This window comes from Dunckerocampus dactyliophorus, chromosome 2, assembly GCF_027744805.1.
Source record: "Dunckerocampus dactyliophorus isolate RoL2022-P2 chromosome 2, RoL_Ddac_1.1, whole genome shotgun sequence".
Classification (NCBI taxonomy): Eukaryota; Metazoa; Chordata; class Actinopteri; order Syngnathiformes; family Syngnathidae; genus Dunckerocampus; species Dunckerocampus dactyliophorus.
In genome coordinates this window covers 25,188,755-25,210,099 of record NC_072820.1, presented here as the reverse complement: position 1 = coordinate 25,210,099, position 21,345 = coordinate 25,188,755, and the positions used below count along the sequence as shown (strand labels likewise).

The window sequence follows — 21,345 nt, the reverse complement described above, 5'->3', positions numbered from 1 at the left end:
GTGTTTCTCACTACTCGCCCATTATTACAGCTAAGTTCAGTTATGTCTTTAAACTGATTGCTATTTATTTACTATTCTACTAAATACATGATTATTATTTATTATGATTGAAGAAAAACCTTGACAATTATATTACTACATTGTTACATTACTTTATTATTTTCCATTGTCTCATTTTCCCATGTATCAACTGGTAAAGACCTCATCGGAATACAGGAAGTGAATAAATGTATGGCATTTGATGTGAAATGGGCGAGGGGTAGGATTAAATAAGCTTTGCTTCTTCCTACTCCTTTTGGACATGTGAAACTGCAAATTGAACTATGTGATGTATTCCATTGTTCCATTGTATTCCTTTTGTTAGTATGCGAATGTTTCTATCATCTGACATCCACCAAGACTGGGGTAAGTAAAAACTTACTCAATGCACGTAGCGCAGACGTAAACGTCATAACCAGTTATGTGTACCATACATAAATAAATACAACAAAACACAGAAAATGCAGTGATATTTCAATGTAAACAGCCATAAGTAGAGTGTATGGTGGTGGAAATAGCATCCATCAAACACATCTTCCTAGCAAATGCTTTTGTGTGTATTTTTTTCAGTGGCGAAAAAAACGTAAAATAATTTATGGAACAAAGAAAAGAGGGCTTATAATTGGTCCGCTTGCACCATGGCTACGGTATAAGACAAAAAAAGATTGATTATGTTCCCTTTTTTCAAATTTCTATCTTAATAAAGTTTTTGGGAGTGGAGGGGAGATTTTTATTGCTTGCTGTCATAAAATAGCTCCACGGACGGCGTAGATTAGACATGCCTAAAGTGACTGCTGAAAAATAGGCTGACCGGATGTAGACGTGTTCTGCACATGCGTAGAACCCAGTTGAACCGATTGCTTTCCGGGTAAGTATAGCGCAGTCACTGATCTAAAAAAAAGACTGGATCGAGCAACCTATTGTTTTCACGCGCCAAAATTTGAAGCCAGATTTTTTCGATCGCCGCCATCTTGGTGAGACCACCTTACGCGCCACAGCTTTGTGATTGTGCTGGTATACGAACGCAGAATTAGTGAAAAATCATCAAAAACATCAGGAGTGCCAGTGAAGGAAGCGAGGATGAGGAAACACAACTTAAAAAGCACTTCCCAAGAACCTTCCACTCGTAAGTACTTTTACTTGGCACCTTTTTTTGACCTGATATATGTGCCACTACTTGAACGGCTTTGCTTTGAAAAGTTCTCGAAATGTAACCAAAAGTTAAAGTATGAACTTTGATGGGTGGTTTTGCAAGAATTTTCTAGTTACACCTTCCTGTAACAACTAGGCCTTTTTTTGGTGCCTAGCCTAGCAATCAATGATAAAATTATTTCTATGCAGTTTTTTACAGTAGGCTTTGAGTATTTGCACTTATCTAATGTCTTTTTGTACCAAAAAACAGCTTTTTTAAAAGCTACCACAACTACCAAGTTACATTCATTCTGATACCACACATGATTCACGCAAAGGTAGAAGACATGTGACAAAATTTCTGCTTTCTTCCTGCCTTAACCTTATCCTGAGATAAAAAAAAAAAAAGAATGGTTTACCGTAGGAAAATAATTAGACAAAGATAGACTTTAAATTCCGTACGTAAACAATGTTTGCAGGCTGCCACACAGCCAATTTTTCGTCCGTCTCGAAGCTAAAATACATCTTACTAGCTTGATAAATGACACAAAAGCGTATAAATCTGAGTAGTTATAACCTTTAGCAGTTGATTTTGGTGGCTATACGATCAATCGAAGTTTTACCAGTGCGTTGCCATACTGTTGTCTCACAGCAAAGTGGTCTCACCAAGATGGCCGCCGCAAATTTCCATTGGCTTCAAAAATAAAACAATAGAAGCTCGATCCAGTCTTTTTTTTTAGATCAGTGGCAGTGACATAGGCTACAGGTGTGCATTTGACGATGCTAAAAATGAGACTATCCGACAGATTGGTCATTGAAATTAATAATAAAGAGCTGTCTGAGAAGGTACAGCTAATGCCTGATTTGACGCTCAACAAAAGCAACAGAACTAGTGACGCAATCGGAGCAAGTGAAGAAGCATATTAGCGAGTCAGGAGCTAATGCTGACAGTGCACACGTAAGTGAAAGTAGCATCAAGGCGTGCGCCACACGTTGACAGAGATAAACATGGACATGCACAGAGGAAACTGTCCAAGGCACAACAACAAGGACATTATGTGAGCGAGTCTGGACATAAATGCAACAGATGTGGATGAGTGCAAAGAGAGCAAAAGTGCTGCACGTAACATACAATGCCGCATCTGTCGGAAACAAGGACATTTTGCTGTCGTTTGTCGGCCCCATGTGGTGAACCCAGCGACTGCACCGTATGAGAGCGAGGGCGACAGCCAAGCACACAACTTTCTAGTAGAAATCACAGAAGTGGATGACTCAAATGATGCATGGACTGTAACACTGCCGATACACGGAAAATAAATGTACTTCAAGATAGACACAGGAGCAGAAATTTAGCCAACTAAAATATATACCACAAGTGAAAACCCCCTTGAGTATGCTGAGGTCCTGGGAGGTACAGTGAACTGCGTGGGACACTTTACAGCAGGGGTGCTCTCACTTTTTTAGCCAGCGAGCTACTTTTAAAATGAACAAGTCCCAAAGATCTACCTACTACTATAAATATAGTAAGGATATATATTTCCTATATTTATTTTAAAAAATATGAGTAGGTATTTATGTACGTTATACATGTATACCAGGAGTGCACGCACTTTCTCAACATGCAAGTACAAGTCAAATTGATCTACCTCTTTCTATAAAACATATACAAAATGTAACCAGTAAACTCTAAAATTCTATTGTAAATATTAATGATTAGTATTTCACATTCATTTTCAAAGGTTACAGGTAATCAAAGTAGTTGCTATCATAATTCACTTCAATATGGAAATAAAGATAATTACACATAACTCCTAAATAGTTGTGTACATAACCTGAGTACTGGTAACGTGTCAGTCAAATTAGCTACGTAACGTTCATTAGGGCACAGTTCATGTATTACATCCAGTTAGCATTTGCTATCAAACATTAGCGATATACAAGAATTTAAAAATGATTATGCAAAAGACAATGCAGCCGAAGTCAAGGCAACATATTGAAAAGGTTTCACCAATGGGCACATTTTTTATTTCATCATGAAATAAGCCAACGTGTAGAAAACACTGATTTCTGTAGAAGAGTTCATGACGCCAAGCAAAGCCAGTAAACAATACACTTTTTTTCTACGGAACTAGCCGCTACAAGTGAACAGATAACGTTAGTTATAGATATAGACATCTTACCGCAGAGTTAGTTCTTCCATAATCAGAATCATAAAGATGAAAGTTGCATCTTCGTGTGCAGCTTGAAACGCTGCGAGGGAGCAAGCGCGAATCAGGAGGGGCGCTTAATGTCAGCTGACTGATGTCATATGACAATTACAAAGTGACGTTTACGCGATCTGCCAGTAGCTCGCGATCGACATAATGGCCACCCCTGCTTTACAGTAACGACAAGGTGGAAAAGAAAGAAGTTTAGGTTAAAAGTGAATGTGATAAAAGGGTCACATGGTAGCAACCTGTTAATAACAACCTGTTACCAGAAAACGTAAAACAGTTCTTGTCAAAAAAAAAAAAAATTAACTTAAAATGAAACTGAAAAAAATTTAACTTGCACGGACAACGCTAAAAACCTTCAGCATTTCAGTAAGTAGAATCAAATTATGGAACAGATTGAGCAAGGAAGTCAAACAATGCACTAAAATGAGTGGTTTTAAACAGTACAAGCAGTTGATGTTTACAAAGTACAAGGAGAAACACACTGCTTAATATACAATGCAAAGCCTAATCACTCTTACACTGACCATGAACTCATTGTCATACTGTTTCTGTCAACTATTAGCCCTTTAATCAGTTATAATGTATTTATTATCATTACTGTAAGTCTGCTATATAATTGATTAACAGTATGTATAGACTTTGACTGCAATCACACTAGATTGTTATATTTCGTATGTATTCCTATGTATTCACAATTAGCAAAGTCTACATTTGGAAAACAGGAAGTGAACAAATGAATTGCAGCTGATGTCATAGGGGTGAGGGGTAGGTTTAAGTAAGCTTTGCTTCTTCCTACTCCTTTTTGGACATGTGGAACTGTGAACTGCGTTGTGTGATACTCAGGTGTAAGTTGCATACATGCAGTATTTGTTCAAAACGAATTCAACCATGACCATGGCCAACCTGCTGAGTCGCAATGTAGCTGTTGCTATGAGTGATGTGTCGGTCATGAATGAATTGGCTCTAAGAAATGAACGACAGGACATTTCAACTTGAAATGACAGATCTCCTGAAGGACCTTGACGGTGCAGCCATCTACAGGTATATGGATGACACTGCAGAAAGTGTTGGCATATAAGGAATACCAAGTCAGACTCCAGAAAACCTTGGACACACTGAAAGTTGCAGGACTAAAGTTGAACCACGACAAATGCCTTCTATGTCAGCAACAACTTGGCATCCGTCCTGACGAGGCCAAAGTCAAAGCTGTCACTGAGCTACAACCACCAAACAGCGTCACAGACATGAAGACGATCTTGGGATTGATTCACTACATAGGCAGGTACCTCCCAAACCTGTCAGGTCACCAAGCCGCTTAACGACTTGTTGAAATCTGATGTTGCGTGCACCTGGGGTCCAGAACAAGAGCAAGCATTCAAGAAGGCGAAACATCTCATCACTGACTCACCGGTGCTAGCGTTCTTTGACATTACTAAGCCTACTGTTGTTCACGCAGACACTAGTAGTCATGGCTGAGGAGCCGTTTTATTACAAAGACATGCGTGTCAGTTCAAGAACATTATCTGAAGATGAGCAGCGCTATGCACAAATTGAAGAGTGCCTTGCTGCAGTTTGGGCCTGTGGGACGTTTTCGAGATACCTGAATGGTCCTTTTTTATCTTAGGGTTACCACAAACCCCTCACTCCTCCAATTAAAAGCCAAGACTTGAATTTAGTTCCCTGAGATGTCAGAGGTTACTGTTACGTATGATGCTCTACAGTATAACCCCACAGTTGAACATGTGCCAGGGAAAGAGCTGGCGGTAGCAGACACCCTTCATAGGCATCCCTGAGCAGCTATGAGCCAAGTAATAGCTGAGCTTCGTAGCGAAATACAGAATTAAGAAGAAACTATCTGCACGGCATGGCCTATCTCACCGATCAAGCAAATTTACTTAGGATAATGCAAACTGTTCAAACGTCTGAACGACTAAAACAAAGCATGGTGTGATGGATGGTACTAGAGCACAAGGCGTAGTGGTATGTGAGTGGCGTCATCAGTGTTCTCAGGGAGTCAAGCATCTTTTGAGCTGTGTCCAGTTGGTCTGTTTCGTGTGTCAAGCTTGTCAACATGTTGATACTTTCCACACTAGCCATGCATACAATACATTATTATTATTTATATTTTTTTTATCTTCTCTGTGGCTGATGTAGTCCTGTTGTCCTTTCTCTTCCCCCCCCCCCCTCCAGTCACTCCGAATACACATCATAATAAAACACCAAATCAAGTCAAATACAAGCTAAGTCAAACTTGTCTATAGCGGCCACTAGAGGGAGTCTGCAAAAGTGGCCGCTATAGACAGGTGGCCTCTATAGATAGGTTGGCGTCCAGTTTGAATGTTGACCAGTAGAGGAAAAAAAAAGAAAAAAAAGGGGGAAAAAATAATAATGTTGACCAGTAGAGGGCACTGCGGACTGCGGATAAAAGTTGTACAGCACTACTATACTTGTTATTATCATGGTTCATGGTTCATGGTTTTAATCCTGAACATGCATGAGTCAAACAGTAGCACATCACATAGTACAATTCACAATTTTGCATGTCCAAAAAGGAGTAGGAAGAAGCAAAGCTTATTTAATCCTACCCTCATCAGTTTCACATCAGTTTCAATACATTTATTCACCTCTTGTTCTTCCAAGTGTACTTTGTAGGTCTACATGACAATGTAGTGCAATCATAGCCAAGGTTTTTACTTACTAAAAGGAAGCTAGAGGCTTAATAATAACTGATAGAATATATCCATGACCCACAGAACAAAGCTGTGCTAGGAATGTCTTACGCTTGTTTTTAATATTTTACTTTTTATACAGCAGAGTGTCATTACAGCTTTAGTTCATCAGGAAGTGACGGGAAGTGACGGTGGGTGTCCCGAGCAGGAGAGCTAGGCTCAGTGCTAGCTGTGAGTTTCGAGAGAGTTGGGAAGTGTGTTTATGTTGGCGTGGATGTAAAGTCCTGCAGTGTTCTCCACTGTTAATAAAGCCATTAAAGTGCATCGGCGACGTGAGTCTCTCCTTCCCCACAACAAGCGGCATTACAGTATTGACCAGTGCACACCAGGAAATAAACGGTGTCATTTCTTACAGGCATTGCCGGGACAGCTATGTAGTGGGGCTTGTTTAACCTTTGCCTTGTGGGCAAGCAGGAAGGAGAGACGATGCTGAGAGATGTGTGTGTGTTCTGAGCTGCTGTCTGGTGGCCGCGTTCAATAAATAAAGTTGGCAGAAGCAACAGGAGAAGTTTCCTTCTTTGCTTCGGAGCTGAATAACACTGACAAGTTAACAGACTAGTAGCGAACGGAAAAGAAGACGGCTTTGTTTGTGTCGAATACAGAAGATGACGTCTTTGATGGATTTGTGGATGAGGATTGATCAAAAATAACGTAAGTACATTCTAAAATACTTCAATTAAGTACAACCGAACTCAGTTTTGCTCCCGCTGCTGCATGCATGCTAGCGTATGTTGTTTTTTTTTATTGTAGCGTCGCTTGGAGCACGTCCTGTTCCCAGCCTAATTTGCGGTAATGTTTTGGTGCAAATGCTCTTAAAGTTACATGTTTGACCAGGAAATAGCAAGCTCAAAAGAAGACGCCTTTTTTATGTGGAACAACTGACAGTTTGTGTGGATCTTGTGAATGATTGTGACTGAGCTAGGACTCAGTAATTAAAGTCTACACACGACGGCTTCATTGATTGAAAAACAAAACTTTTTCGTGCATGAAGCTTCTACTTGAGTCGGTAATTTGGCCGCTATATGTGGTCAGATATTGACCGAGGGATACAAAATGGGTGGCCGCTGGCCGCGTTGGACAGGTGACTGCTATACACAGGGTCTATAACATGTAAATTTGCTGCGGGGGATTTTTCAGTGGTTGCTATAGCCAGGTGGCCGTTCTATAAAGGTGGCCGCTAAGACAGGTTTGACTGTATTTCACAGGAGTAGAGTATCTTACACTTTTCCCTGGCAGAGCAAATCTGTTGAGCATGTAAGAGCATTGACATCAACAATAATATTTTACCTATTGGCTGGACAGGACAGGTTGAAATATGGACAGAAATATGCCTTTTGTGTACAAGGAAAAAGAGCAAAAACAAAAGTGTTTGTATTTTTGTTGGGTGTAATTACAGATTCTGATGAATTGGTTATAATGGAAATGATTGCATTTTTATTCATTATAATCAGACACTTAATGTAAAATAAACATGTTATTGTAAAATAAACACCATGTACCAAAGTTTTAAAAGTCAAATGGAATAAAAAATAGATGAAAACAGAAACTGGAACAATTAAAAACTTTAATGGTCCCCTTATTGGGGCGCTGAGGCTAGATTGTATAGTTTTTTTTGTTTCTTTTTTTAAAGAATGAAAGTAAATGCGCTGCCTACAAAGGACCTGAAGCTATGAAGTTATGCATGGCAAAGTCACCCATGTACACAAATTACCGTGAACATTGGCCTCTTTTATGTACTACAACATTCCCCAATTTAGTATTTAAACAAGGCTAAATTACAGATCATAAATGTTCAAAGACAAAATAGCTTGTTCTCAAGCCAAAATATATCTTTAGATTGTCTAACTATTGTAAAAAAAAAAAAAAAAAACATGTTTGAATTCAGACGCTGCATCTGGGAATCAATTTGGATACAGTATGCATATAATCACAAAAACAGCATCAGGTAATACACTTATAAATATGATTGCGTATACATTATTGCACATTTCTGACTGGGAATTACTAGACAGCTATGAACATAACTTTTATGGGATTGTATTTACAGAACATTTCAACACTTCCTCATATTTTCAATTTTTAGCAACAGACTCTACTTTGGTCTACTTTCTATTTATAACCACAGTTACAAATAATTGCTATTCTCAAGAGTGTGTACGATGCATACCATAAATACATAGCTCGATGCATATTCAAACTGAAGCTGGACACAACACAAATATCTTTCTGAAATATGCATTCTTCTGTTCTGTGCGTTTGCGCGCCAAAAGCAAGCGTGACCCTGAGAGTCAGGTGCCTTTTTTGGTCCTCAACAGGAGTCGTCATGAAGTTGTCTCTCTGTGAATGGCAGCACAGCATCCAAGTGGAGCAGAGATAGCTCACATGAGTCACGTCTATGCTCTGCTGGACCATTTAAAAACAGCAATGTTGAAGAGTGGGCATCGTTTAAGGTGTGTTCATGGGTTTCACACGTGGGTGAGGTAAGATTTTTGATGCTTGGAAGTGAAACGCAAAAGTATTTGGTGACAGTTTTGCTTTCACTTGATTTTGCTCGTTTGCCGTCTCTCTATGAATGTGCGCACAAGTTCATGCATTTGGGGTTTCTGGAAGCATGAGAGTCTGAAACCCGGGTGTTTGAGTTCAACGCCCAACTTGCTGGGTAATTCCTTGGTTAGGAGGACGAGTTTCCACCTTTGAATAAATTCTGGACCCAGGCAAGGGGCGTGGCCTGATGTCAGGAGTCATCATCAGTATCGTCTATCAAAACCTTGGTGTCACGGGTCTTGGATCTAGAGGAGAAAATAAGAAATTGTCACAACTGACATTATGAAGTCCATCCAGCCATCCATTTTCTATGCCGCTTCTCCTCATTAGGGTCATGGGGTAAGTAAATGATTAAATATAAGTAAACATACTATGGAGTACCGAATGTAAAAATTCACTCCAACTGTTTTCTGCTATATATTTTCAACATTTAGCTCATTTTTCTCACAACTTCACTCACTCATTTTCTTCACATTTGAGGTGGAAATTTTTAATTTTCTTTTATTTGTTATTAAACTAAATGGTAAATCTAAAACTAGAGCAAGGGCCTTCGCTTCACTTCAGCTTTGCGCAACGGTCAGAGGTGTGCACGGGTCTGTGCGCGCTAAAAGGCGTGGTCTGTTTGCAAATAGACCAGACCCGCCCACACCTCTGACCGCTGCGCAGAGCCGAAGTGAGGAGCAGGACCGTGCTTACACGTCAGACAAAATGAATAGCCGATGAAAATAATACTTCTGACATGTCTACCTGAATTCTTTCACCGAGTCCCTTTGCATTCTTGTATGTGTCCGTCATTTCGCTGCGCAGATATTTCATGGGGAGTCGTGTATGAATATTAATTTGAAACAATACGACTGACATGGCATGGTTGATATTGCTTTGTTAGAACACGATTTATTTGATTTATTTGGGCACTCATGCTGTTGGAGCAACAGATGAAGCACTATGTGGAAATGACGAGTCTGCCATCATGACCAAAAAGATGACATGATCCAGCTGCCACAGCTGGACTCGGTAGCTCGTTAAGCACGTGTATACACGTACATTATAGCGATCTAATTTATCTTACTTAATATATACTGTATTGTGTAAAACTAAGATAGGGACAACATTAAATTAATAGCACAAAATGAATACAGACCTACCATCCACCAGTACAACCCTGGAGTTAGTTTTTCCAGAGAGGTTGTGCACCAAACAAATAATCCCATTATCACTCAGTAAGGTCATCAAATTTTACTTTTATGCATTCCTACATAGTATCTGCATTTGGGAACAAGTATGAGGTGAAAGAAAACTGGAAAAATACAGTATAGTAGTCTATCTGTGCAGCGTGCAAGAAGGTTAGATTGTGCGTTCAAGAACCATCGAACAAAGTGGGACAAGTTGCTGCTCTCAACAAACATGCAAACAAACAACACATGCACAAACTGGGGGATTTCTAACTACATTATTTTTTGAATAAAATCATGACATATATTTTAAAAATGTATTTCCCTTTACATAACATTTTATGTAGTTATTCACAATTATCATTATTATTATGGGCTGCACAGTGGTCGAGTGGTTATGTATGTTGGCCAACACAATAACAGCCTGGAGATCGGGAAGACCGGGGTTCGATTCTCCCTTGGGCACTTCTGTGTGGAGTTTGCATGTTCTCCCCGTGTGTGTGTGGGTTTTCTCCAGGTACTCCGGTTTCCTCCCACATTCCAAAAACATGCATGTTAGGTTAATTGGAGACTCTAAATTGTCCATAGGTATGAATGTGAGTGTGAATGGTTGTTTGTCTATATGTGCCCTGCCATTGGCTGGCGACCAGTCCAGGGTGTACCCCGCCTGTCGCCCCAAGTCAGCTGGGATAGGCTCCAGCATGCCCCCGCGACCCTAATGAGGAGAAGCCGTATAGAAAATGGATGGATGGATCATTATTATTATTTTTTTATCACGGCGCCTGAACGTTTCTCTCAGCCCGGTGGTTGGGGACCCCAGCCTTACAGCACGCTTGCGGATATGATGTGCTCTTTTACACATTTGAAAATACTGTAAGAATGCCACTTTTATAGAATTGGTTTATTTCTTTTATTCCTTTTGTAAGATTAAGTCTACATCAACAAATGTAACCGTTGAATTGAATCTAATCGAATCGAATCAAATCATATGGAACTGAATCGTATTGTTTGTAAACTATTGAATCCTTCTGTTTTTAAAATATATCGTTTTTGAGTCATATCTTAACCCGTGTATCTGCAGTATATGCATATCGAATCGTCAACCACAAAGAGATTTACATCTGCAGCCATGAGGGCCCCCTCCACTGTGCCGTGTGGAAAACATCTCAGGTGGGATCTCCTTGTCATGACAGTAACGTTGGAAGGCATCAGGATCGTCAAGGTTAAACTTTTTCTCCTCAGAGAATAAAACTTTCTTCTACCTTTCAGTTTACTTAAAATTTGGTGCTCTCGTGCAAATTCCAAACGGGCAATTTGTGGCACTGAAGGAGACGAGGCTTTTGAAGACGTTTTTTTCTTCTTAAAACCCTCCTCTCGCAGATGCCGTTTGATGGTTATTGGACTGCACTCAGCACCAGTAACAACATTCATTCGGGCCGTGGATCATCCCGTGTCTTGATGGACAGCCAATCAGATCCTCTGGCTCAGGGCCGGTGACATTTTTTGGGGTCTACCACTTGACTCTTTTGTTCCATAACCCTCAGGATCTTTGAAAAAGTTCCAAATGACTGTCTTCCTGTGTCCAACCTCAGCAGCAATGGGATGCTATGGGAAGCCTTGCTTATGCAGCTGAACGAGCCGTGTTAAAAGAGAAAGCTTTTTTGCCTTTGCCATCAAGAGATCATGACAGAAATTGACATTGAATTCACATTGTGGCTTTTAAAGCGATCGTCTTAAACCTCTGATCAGCTGATGAACAGCCTATTTCACTGTAATGCTTGTTTGCAATAAATTGATTACTCACATTTTTTTGGTCTCACTCCCATTTCTTCTTTTTCCATTTTGAAGCTCTACTTAGAACCTCTTTGAGATTCAATACTGCAAAATGTAAATTGTTGCCATTTTTCAACTGGCCTTAAAATTTTCATTAGGAGTGCAGCTAGCTTCAGCTTTTTAACAAGATAACAGAAGTTTGCTAACATTTTAATGTAAAAATATATTTCACTCCAATTTTTGGGGGGGAATTTTGACCATCATCAACAATCCTTACGTGAGACAAGAACACACATCTTTCCCTTTTCTGGCGTTTTAGATAGCCACCTCATGCTAGCAGTTTTTCACGACCCATGTATGTAATGGGATTCACCTATTTCGCCTATAATACCCTCTGTAAATACCCTCCACAAAGCACCAAAACAGCGCTCCATTACATGCTGTGGTCTGCATATCAACCAAGCTATAGTGTTATCGTATGAGCTAACACAGAGGACCTACTTTTCCGGCGTAGTGACAGTTAGATGGACTGTGTATATAGCTGTGACATAAATCCCCATTGTGTGCATTATTAGCTGCCTTGTGCTAGCAGTGTTTCAATATCTAGAATGCACAGAAAATGGAATAACAAAAGTATTGTGGATGATGGGCAAAATAACAAAAAAATAGACATTTCCCTTGAAAAGATTTAAGATTCCTTTAAGATTTAAAAGCCATTGAATTAAATGGCATGAATGAAATGATTTGGAAAGCCATATTATTTTTTTTATGTTGGTTTTGATCGGTGATCCTGTAAGCGTCATTGCAACTTTTAACATTGTATAGTGGCAAATGTGCTGTGTAATGCTGACAGACTCACTGAGAGGCAAGTCTTGGCCTACGTAGACTCATGCTGTAGCTCCGTTTCCAGCTCTTCTTCCCTTGTCGGTTCCTGACTCCATCCTCTTGATCCATCATCTGCTCCAGCAGGGTCTGGTCATCAGCATTTAGTGGAGCCACGCTGATGTCTCTGACAGCTCTGAACTCACCGCAGTTATTCAGATGTTCATTCTCCAGTCTGAAGAAGTTCCACACAAAACGCCTAAAATAAAGAAACCTTTGATTGTCAGGAGTTCTTTTCAGTTCTGTGCTGCAGGTTGAGATCAATATGCAATAAATGCTATGTTCAAGGTTGTGAGGAGCATGGCGGTGGGAGTGTCGTGGTATGGGGCTGCATGAGTGCTGCCGGCACTGGGGAGCTACAGTTCATTGAGGGAAACATGAATGCCAACATGTATTGTGACATAGTGAAGCAGAGCATGATGCCCTACCTTGGTAAAGTGAGATGCAGGTCAGTATTCCAACATGATAAGGAGCCCAAACACACCTCAAAGATGACCAAGGTCTTGCTAAAGAAGCTGAGGGTAAAGGTCGTGGACCTAAACCCTACTGAGCATCTGAGGGGCATCCTCAAACTGAAGGTGGAGGAGTGCAAGGTGTCTTAACATCCACCAGCTCCATCATGTCATCATGAAGGCCTCAAAGAAGTTTCCAGGGGCAACTTGTGATGTTGTAGGGCCCTATTCTCCCATGTACGTAAGGGGGAAAAGGCTGTGGCTGTGTGGGATTCTCCCAGCTCCATGTAAGTCTGTCACTACGCACCTTCATTCAAGATACGCACGCTGGGTGGAGCAACCATAAAATGTGAGTTTTCCCTGTCAAAGCTGGCCTTGCGCGCATTCTCCCCTCAACTTCAGTTCCTTTGCGCCTGCATGCTTCTGATGCTGCAATAAGTCCAGGGCCCCGGGAAGGGAAAACATTATATTGTGTTTGAAGTTTGGGATGTACTACGGTAATCTAAATCGATTCAAACTGATTCATTTTATTTTCTTTCTTCCTTCCTTCCTTATTTTCTGGACAGTGTTATAAACCTGCAACATTGTTCTTGTCTTTCCACTGCAACATTCATGCATCTGAAATGAACCCATGAACCATGATGATTATCAATCCAGTTGTCTGACTGCTTCAATTGCGAGGGAAAGCGTGTGTGGAGCCTGCACTTCCTGATGTTCAACAAACGGTCCGTGTTACGTTTATACATGGGAACAGGGCAGCTACTTTCAGCTGTTATCGTTAATGGTCTGGCAGTTGGAACTATTTGTGACTATTTAATAGAAAATACAGACTGTAGCATCTGTCAGATGCTATGAAGTGATAGAGGAGGTAATCGAGAATCCACAGTTGCTTTTTTGAACAAAACAGCTTGCTATCGGCCACAAGCACACCACAAGGATGAGCAAGAACGTAGCAGGCAAATAAAAACGCCCCTCCTGATGCCCCTACTGATGTGTTCACAGCAACAGGTTTTCACGTTTTTATATACGCAAATCTTTAGTAGGCAAGGCCCATAGTGTATTCTTCCGCGGCGCACCGGACAGTAACTAGTTCTCGAACCAGTCTCTTATTTATGGACCATAATTACGTTTTTCATTCATTTATGAAAGCGCATATGTAACCACGAAACACAGAAACTTGCAGCACTGTAAACCTTGGACCACCAGCACTCACTTTTGTGAGGTACTGTAATTAGTAGGTGTGTCCCAATCTAATACTGATATCGGCATGGGGTCAGGCATAGCATGTCCGATATGTCGAAGTTTTTTCTTCTTACTTTGTCCTTCTTCCCCACTCCCAAAGTAACCCTTTGTTAAGTTTTGAATAAATAAATTTAAGGCTAACTAGTTAGCTTGGTAGCATGCTATGTTTAAAATGACAGCCGTCTCTTGTGTCACTGGAGTGATATCGTAGCCTGCACATTGCAGGTGAGCAATGTGTTGTAAACAAAAGAATAATAGGAGTGTAAAGGTGACTATAGGTGTATAGGTGTCTACAGGGCACTATTAATGGTAAAAATCAAGTTATAAACAGGTTTTCTATGCTCTAAGTCTGAAAAATCAAAAATCAATTTATTAATATTAAATACTACTTTGTGGAAATTCACTTATCGCCATCGAGTCTGGAACCAATTAACCGCGATAAACAAGGGACGGCTGTATCACTTGATCACGCCTTTTCTAACATTGCACGCTACTCAACAAGTAATTAAAGTATGTATGATTCATGCTATCTATATCAGCTGATATTCAAGGATGCAGTATCGGAATTGTCGGTTGCTCCTCTGAGCCTGTATTTGTGTATGTGCACACGCCACAGACATGTACATAAGTGTGTATGTACAATACCAGACGGACGTGAGTGAAAGCCATGAACACCATTCGTTTTATTTGTGTTAAATGAAATGTGATTTAACTTTGAAATGTGAAAAATAGACATTTGTCCAGTTTGTTCTTTGAAACCACTATTGGTAACATATGCTAGCCGGTGGTGGTGGTCTTATCTTTTTTTTCTAGATTGGAGGCAAAGCGGGACAGCACCTTTAAATACCAAACTTCTTCCTCTTTTTGGGATGTGAAACCTTGTGTATTGCAATGTGTTGCAAATCGAGGGGCACTTGAACTACTTCCTTTCGCCTTTTTGATAGTTACTAAAAATAACACGTGAAAAAAACACTTGACTTTCATATGTCTTAACAAAGCCTGAAATGCATAGGGTTATTTGTGTCTGTGTGTATTGTGTGATGTACTATTCTAAACGTATGGTAGCTCGGAGATGCACTGTGGTCACATGCACTAACTGTGGCAACCCAAGAGCACAAACGGAGTTGATGGGAATCTGTGGAAGTGATGGAGAACTGACCGTGGGCGTGCCTTTCTCCTGTCGATGAGGGGCATACTATGTCTACTTTGTTTCAAAATACATACTGTTGCTGACAACACACAGTTCTATACACACACCAGAACATGGAACCTGATACAGTAAGTGGAAGAAAATGAGTGGATGAAAAGCTGCATACCGAAAGACCTCCATTGGGGCCAGTGTCGTTGCCAGTATGTCAGAGACACCATGCAAGCTAGAAATTGTGCTGAGAGAGACTGTTAGAATCCATGAGAATCTTAACAGCACATCCTCCACTATGGCACTGTAGTAATAGGCCTGCAGAAACACACACAAAATGTGAAAGTGTGAGCATAATGGCAACAACGATCATATGGCTCAATTATACACATTTGGAAAGTTTGTCTGTTGTGTTTGGTAGCTCATTTATCTGCTTGTCAAAGAATTTCATACTGTTGAAATGCCTGTTTATTTCCCTTATAGACTACAAATACTGGGTCACCAACGACCGCATTGTATCCCACTGGGCATCCTCCCATCTTTGATGATATGGTATGAAAATCCTATGTAACAAAATAGCCGTGTAGCAAAATGTATTTGCTTTCTGCTTTCACATCCAACGACTCGGTGGATGTGTTTATCAGATGTTCATCATGAGATCTTCAACTCTCATCTCCAGCAGATTTTTGTACTTTCTGCGGAAGTGGAAGATATTATTCAAAATGCTGATCAAAATTCTTATTGCTGAGTCAGAGCTGTGGTCACTATGTGGTGTGTTGATGTTGGCACAGCACAAAGCTAATAGTGGACTCTGGAGGTACAGTAAAAGAGGCCCTTAGGCGGAAGTAGGCATCTTATTGAGCTTGTCAAGCTTGCAGGAGTCTTGAGGCAGCTGGAAAGTAACAAGTGGCAACAAGTGACAACATCTGACAAGTGGCATACTGCTTCAGCGGTGGCTGAAACTTGGAAACGCAGGAGTTTAGTGAGGCCGTGGAGCACAACTTTCAGTCTGCCTCGAAGAGGTTTGAGCAAACCATTCGACACCTCAGGAAGGGGAATCAGTGCCATATTGTTTACAGTGTCAACCTTTACATAGAGATAACGAACAGAATCACTAGACTGGTGTGGAGGCTCTGTTTTTCAGCAGGGAGGGTGTGTTCTGATTACGGAGGCTTCGCAAAGTTTCAATCGAGGCAACTGGACATCTTGTCGTTTAACTAGAGAGAATCACACACCTCATCCTTGGAGAGTCTATTCTAAAGATCCAGCCGTCAGCTGAACCTTGGACAATGTCCAAATGAGCATGGATAGTTTCACAAAGATAAACACAAATCTGGTGTTTAAAAAAAATATCCATCCACACAACTGGGGTTTAAAAATATAATAACACATTCAACGGCTGTCATGCGCACTTTGGCCAGTTAGAAGCCTGAAAAGCAACCACACATGACTTGGTCGTGTGCATATTAATGCTTCTGTATATAGTGAGAGATTACATGTACAATGTGTACATTATATTTAAAATTAACAAACATTTACATAAAGACCAGGAAACATGAATGTCTTTTTCTTTTTTTAAATGCCTGTGCGTGCTATAAGGTGCAACTATGAGCACCTACTGCTGCACAGAATGAAACCAACACATCCGTTGAAACCAAAATCTCCGTTTTACACACACACACACACACACACACGCACACACACACACACACCCTGAAGCCACCCCCAGAGTTTTTGAAAGTACCCACTCTGGCCGGAGTTTCCCTAAAGCTGAGTTTTCAGGACAAAAACCTGCGTTTGCGTGTGGACGAGAGTGTTAAGAGTCAACTTTGTTGTGTGTTTGTGTCTGTATGTGTTTTATGTACGCTACTTGGTTCGGGCGGTAGAGAATGCTGGTGTACACTGTTGATTGCTTTGGGGGGAAATAAAGGGGGTTTGTGAGATCTTACCGGAAGAAAGCAACAGTCTTTGACCATGGTTGTCAGTAAAAATTGTTTGATGAACTTGACTTTAAATGGTGGCCTTTTAATGGATTACAATAACGTTGCAATTACGATTTGAACTCAAATACAACTGAAACCAGAAGTTTACATGCACTGTGTAAAAACACATTTTTTTCTCACTATCTGAAATTAAATCAGACTTAACATTTTCTGTTTTGTGTCAAGTCAAGTCATCATCAACCAGCTAACAACCTTTGTGTTGTATTGGTAGTTTATTGGTGTGTAATAATAATAATAATAATAATAATATATTTATTTTGAATGGCCTTTTTATGTCTTTTACTCTTTTATCTTTAGCTCTCAGGGGGCTACATATTACAAAGAACAAACATCTAATTTTGGGAAAGGGGAAATAAAACAAATTATTATTTAATAAGTTGGTAAGGAGCTGGTCCTCCACAATGACAGGAGGCAGGTGAGGTTTTTCAAATGTCCTCAGTGTTTCTGCACGTGTCTAACTGGGAGGACAACTCCTGGCAGACAAAGGACCTGGGGGAACCCGTTGGGGTCAGGAGGCAAGACGTAGACAGACAAGTCTGGCCTTCTCTGCCTACACTGCTGCCCTTGTGAACCGGACCCGCAAAAGCAGAGAGAAATAGTTGGATGGATGGCATCACTGAGGTGTATAAAGGCCAACTCATAAAAAAAACTCTGTCACTGTTTGTGTTCCACTGATGACGCTGCCAGGCACCTAATTGTCAAAAATGGCAAAAACAGCAGTTAATTGCAACAGCGTAATATGATGTTTGGCACAATGACAATTTGTCACTTGCTGCTCACCACACAAATCCATGTTACTAACAAATTAGACTTACAATGGTTTGGCAGAAGCATTGTCAGAGAAATAACCCACCAAACACAAACTTCTGCAGGAAGAAATGAGTAACAGTTGTAAATACCTTATGTGGGTAGACGATCTCCTCTCTCAAAAAGGTATTTTCTCCGGCGTTACGGTCAAAAAGGCCCCAGTCCATCTTGAGATCCCAGACTAGCGTGTAGCATGAGCTGACCACTAAACATGTGACATACAAGTAGAAGAAGATCTGGGCATCATCGTAGGAGTCAGCTGAAAAAAAATCAAAGGGTGACAGGTTAGATTGGCAGAAAGCAAAAATGACATTTGTTGTTACAAATAGAGACCTCTATTTTCAGTAGGTAAAATAGAGACAAATATATTATAGAGACAAACTCAATGAAAATAGCAGTGCCAGTATGAGTGAAGAGGGTGAATGAATATTTTTAGTATATCTAAGTTCCTTATTGGCTAAATTGCAGCATTAACAATTCCAGTCTGCAGTAGAACAATGCCAGCTCACTGCTTTTGTCTTATCTTTGTCCATTTATGTCAGGGCTGTCCAGGGGAGCTCCTTTGATATTTATCATTTTTAAAAAAGGCCAAATAAAAAAGTTATGCTTATATTTTAAGACAAATGTTGGTGTTTTATTAGTATCAACATTTCAGCTTTTTCTAGTTACATTATGCCTTTTTTCCCCCATTTTCACTGTTTTTTTTGTTTTATTTTATTTCTGTAATTTGCCACAGGCCTACGGGAGACAACTTTGGAGACCACTGGTTTGGGTGTGTTCAGGTGTTGCCAGACAATGGGGGACTGTCCCAAATTTCTGCCTTCTTGGCACTGTGCCTGGTCAGGGGTTGGGTTTATGCAGCTTTCAGACCTGCCTTGCACGGCAATACTAGTGCATCCATGGAGGTGACTCAACTCACATGGCGTATACTTCACCTTTATTGAAAGCTTGCATGCAATTATTGACGAAATATGACACAAAAACACGTCCTGCCTTTAATTTTTAAAGCACACCCCTATTTGCTAATACAGCAACAAAATGGCAACACTATTCTCTTATGTCGTATTCTCTGGCAAAGCAGATGTGGATGAGGTGTGTTCTGAAGAGTTACAACACATACCGCCACAGTCATTATACAGTCGTCCCTCACCACTTCACAGTTTGAATTTCGCTGCTTCACTCTATCATGGTTTAAAAAAAAAAAAACATTATTATTATCATGACTACGGCCTATTATTAGTAAAAAAAAAATATGGATATTTAAGCAAATTTCACGTCACTTGGCCTAAATTAAGCATTTTCAAGCATAAAAATGGCGTAACACAAATACAAATATAAGGCCTTGAGAAGACAATATGCAGTATTCTGCACTGGTCCCTAGGCGTTATTAATGTTACATTGAGAAGACAATAACCACCACAGGAAGTATGCTGTCCAGTCTCTGTTAAGTCTTATTTATGTATTAATTCTCTTATTTTCTGTTATTATGTCTACTATATTGGGTAATACGAGTATAAAGGTGACTATAGGGGTGTGATTTCATGTCTAGAGGGCTCCAGACATTGTTTTTCGGTTAATAAAAAAATTAATGGGACTACGAAATATTTGAAAACAATCTTGATGATCCCCAAGGCCTTTGGGAAAGTACTCTGTCGTCTGATGAGGCAAAAGTTCAATATTTTGGAAGGTTGCATTTTCAGAAAAAAAAAAAATCATACCAACAGTAAAATGTGGTGGTAGTGTGATGGCCTGTGGCTGTTTTGCTGCTTGCTGTAATAAATGGAACCATGAATTCTGCTACCAAAAAATCCTGAAGGAGAATGTCCGGCCATCTGTTTGTGACCTCAAGCTGAAAGGAACCTGGGTTCTGCAGCAGGACAATGATCCAAAACACACCAGCAAGTGCACCTCTGAATGGCCAAAGAAAAACAAAATGAAGACTCAGAGAGGCCTAGTCAAAGTCCTGACCTGAATCCTATTCAGATGCAGTGGCATGACCTTAAAAAGGCGATTCATGCTCAAAAACCCTGAATTTCAACAATTCTGCAGATGAGTGGGCCAGAATTCCTCCACAGCACTGTGAGACATTCATTGCAACTTATCACAAACAATTGAATAAAGTTGTTGTTGTTAAGGTTCGCCCAACCAGCTAGGTTTGGGGGCAATCACTTTTTCCACACAGGGTCATGTCATTTCTCTCCCTTAATGATAAAAAGTTTCATTCAAAAAATGCATTTTGTGTTCTGCTGTGTTGTCATTGACTAGTATTTAAATTTGTTTGATGATCTGAAAGGTGAAGTAAACATCAGAGATGCTTTGTCACAAGCTGCAACTGCAGGAATTACACTAAGTATGGTGATGCAGATCTTCGTCCGAGATGGTATTCATTGGAGCATCCAAATTATTGGAAACCCTTCAGCATCATCAGCAGGGATCTCAGGTTCACAGGTGTTTCGCCCCTTTACCTGGACACTTTGCCTGAGTTGGGCAGCGAAGACCTACTAGGCTTCGCCTGCAGAGGGGTTCCAACTGTGGGCTCTCTTCAGCCATCTTGAGCTGGACTCAGCTGGACTCTTCAGCTGTTCCAGCCCAACCCTCTGAAGGAAGTAATGCACAGATTTTGCCGGGAACCCGTGGCAGCAGACTTCAAGGGGGAAGATGGTTACGTGCCACCCTTTTAAAACCGCTTCATCGATCAGGTCTTGATATTTGGCTTTCTTCAGTTGGTGGGACGTGGCAAGCCTCTCTTCCCAGGGCACCGTAAGCTCACCGATTATGGTGTTTTTTGTACTCCTGGATAGCAGGACCATGTCTGGTCGGAGCGGGGTCACTGCCACGTCCTGTGGGAAAACAAGCTTCCTCTTCAGGTCCACACTTAGGCACACAGTAAGGCAAAAGGTATGTTCTTCGCCGACGTGATGGTGATGGCTCTTCCCTCACAAGTGTTATGGCTTCGGGCGGTTGGGCCTGCTTTGACTCGCTGCTGTTCCACCCATTTGGTGATTTCTGTGAGGACCTTATCGTGCGTCCATCTGTAGCACCCTTCTGCCAACGCCTTTGGGCAACCGGTCAGGATGTGGTTCAGTGTACAGGTGGCTGCTCCACATTGGTGGCAAGATGGGTGTTCCTCCCTGCCCCAGATCTTTATGTTGCTTGAGGTTGGCAACAGGTCAGTCACAGAGTGGAGGAGAAAGCTCAACTTTCCTTGGTCGGGTTG

General features: G+C 40.8%; 1 protein-coding gene across 2 annotated transcripts in view; it reads right to left on the bottom strand.

Annotated features, from left to right (window-relative positions):
- Nucleotides 1–7,526: 7,526 nt before the first annotated feature.
- The window catches only part of LOC129173307 (xenotropic and polytropic retrovirus receptor 1 homolog), a 52,570-nt gene continuing 38,751 nt past the window's right edge, over nucleotides 7,527–21,345 (bottom strand). For both annotated transcript variants that reach the window (XM_054764095.1, XM_054764104.1), the window contains 4 exons: nucleotides 18,221–18,387; nucleotides 15,497–15,636; nucleotides 12,464–12,685; nucleotides 7,527–8,904 (listed from right to left, as the gene is read on the bottom strand). In XM_054764095.1, the coding sequence (XP_054620070.1) occupies nucleotides 8,850–8,904; nucleotides 12,464–12,685; nucleotides 15,497–15,636; nucleotides 18,221–18,387 (584 nt within the window). In that variant the 3' untranslated portion in view covers nucleotides 7,527–8,849. The remainder of the gene's footprint in view (nucleotides 8,905–12,463; nucleotides 12,686–15,496; nucleotides 15,637–18,220; nucleotides 18,388–21,345) is intronic.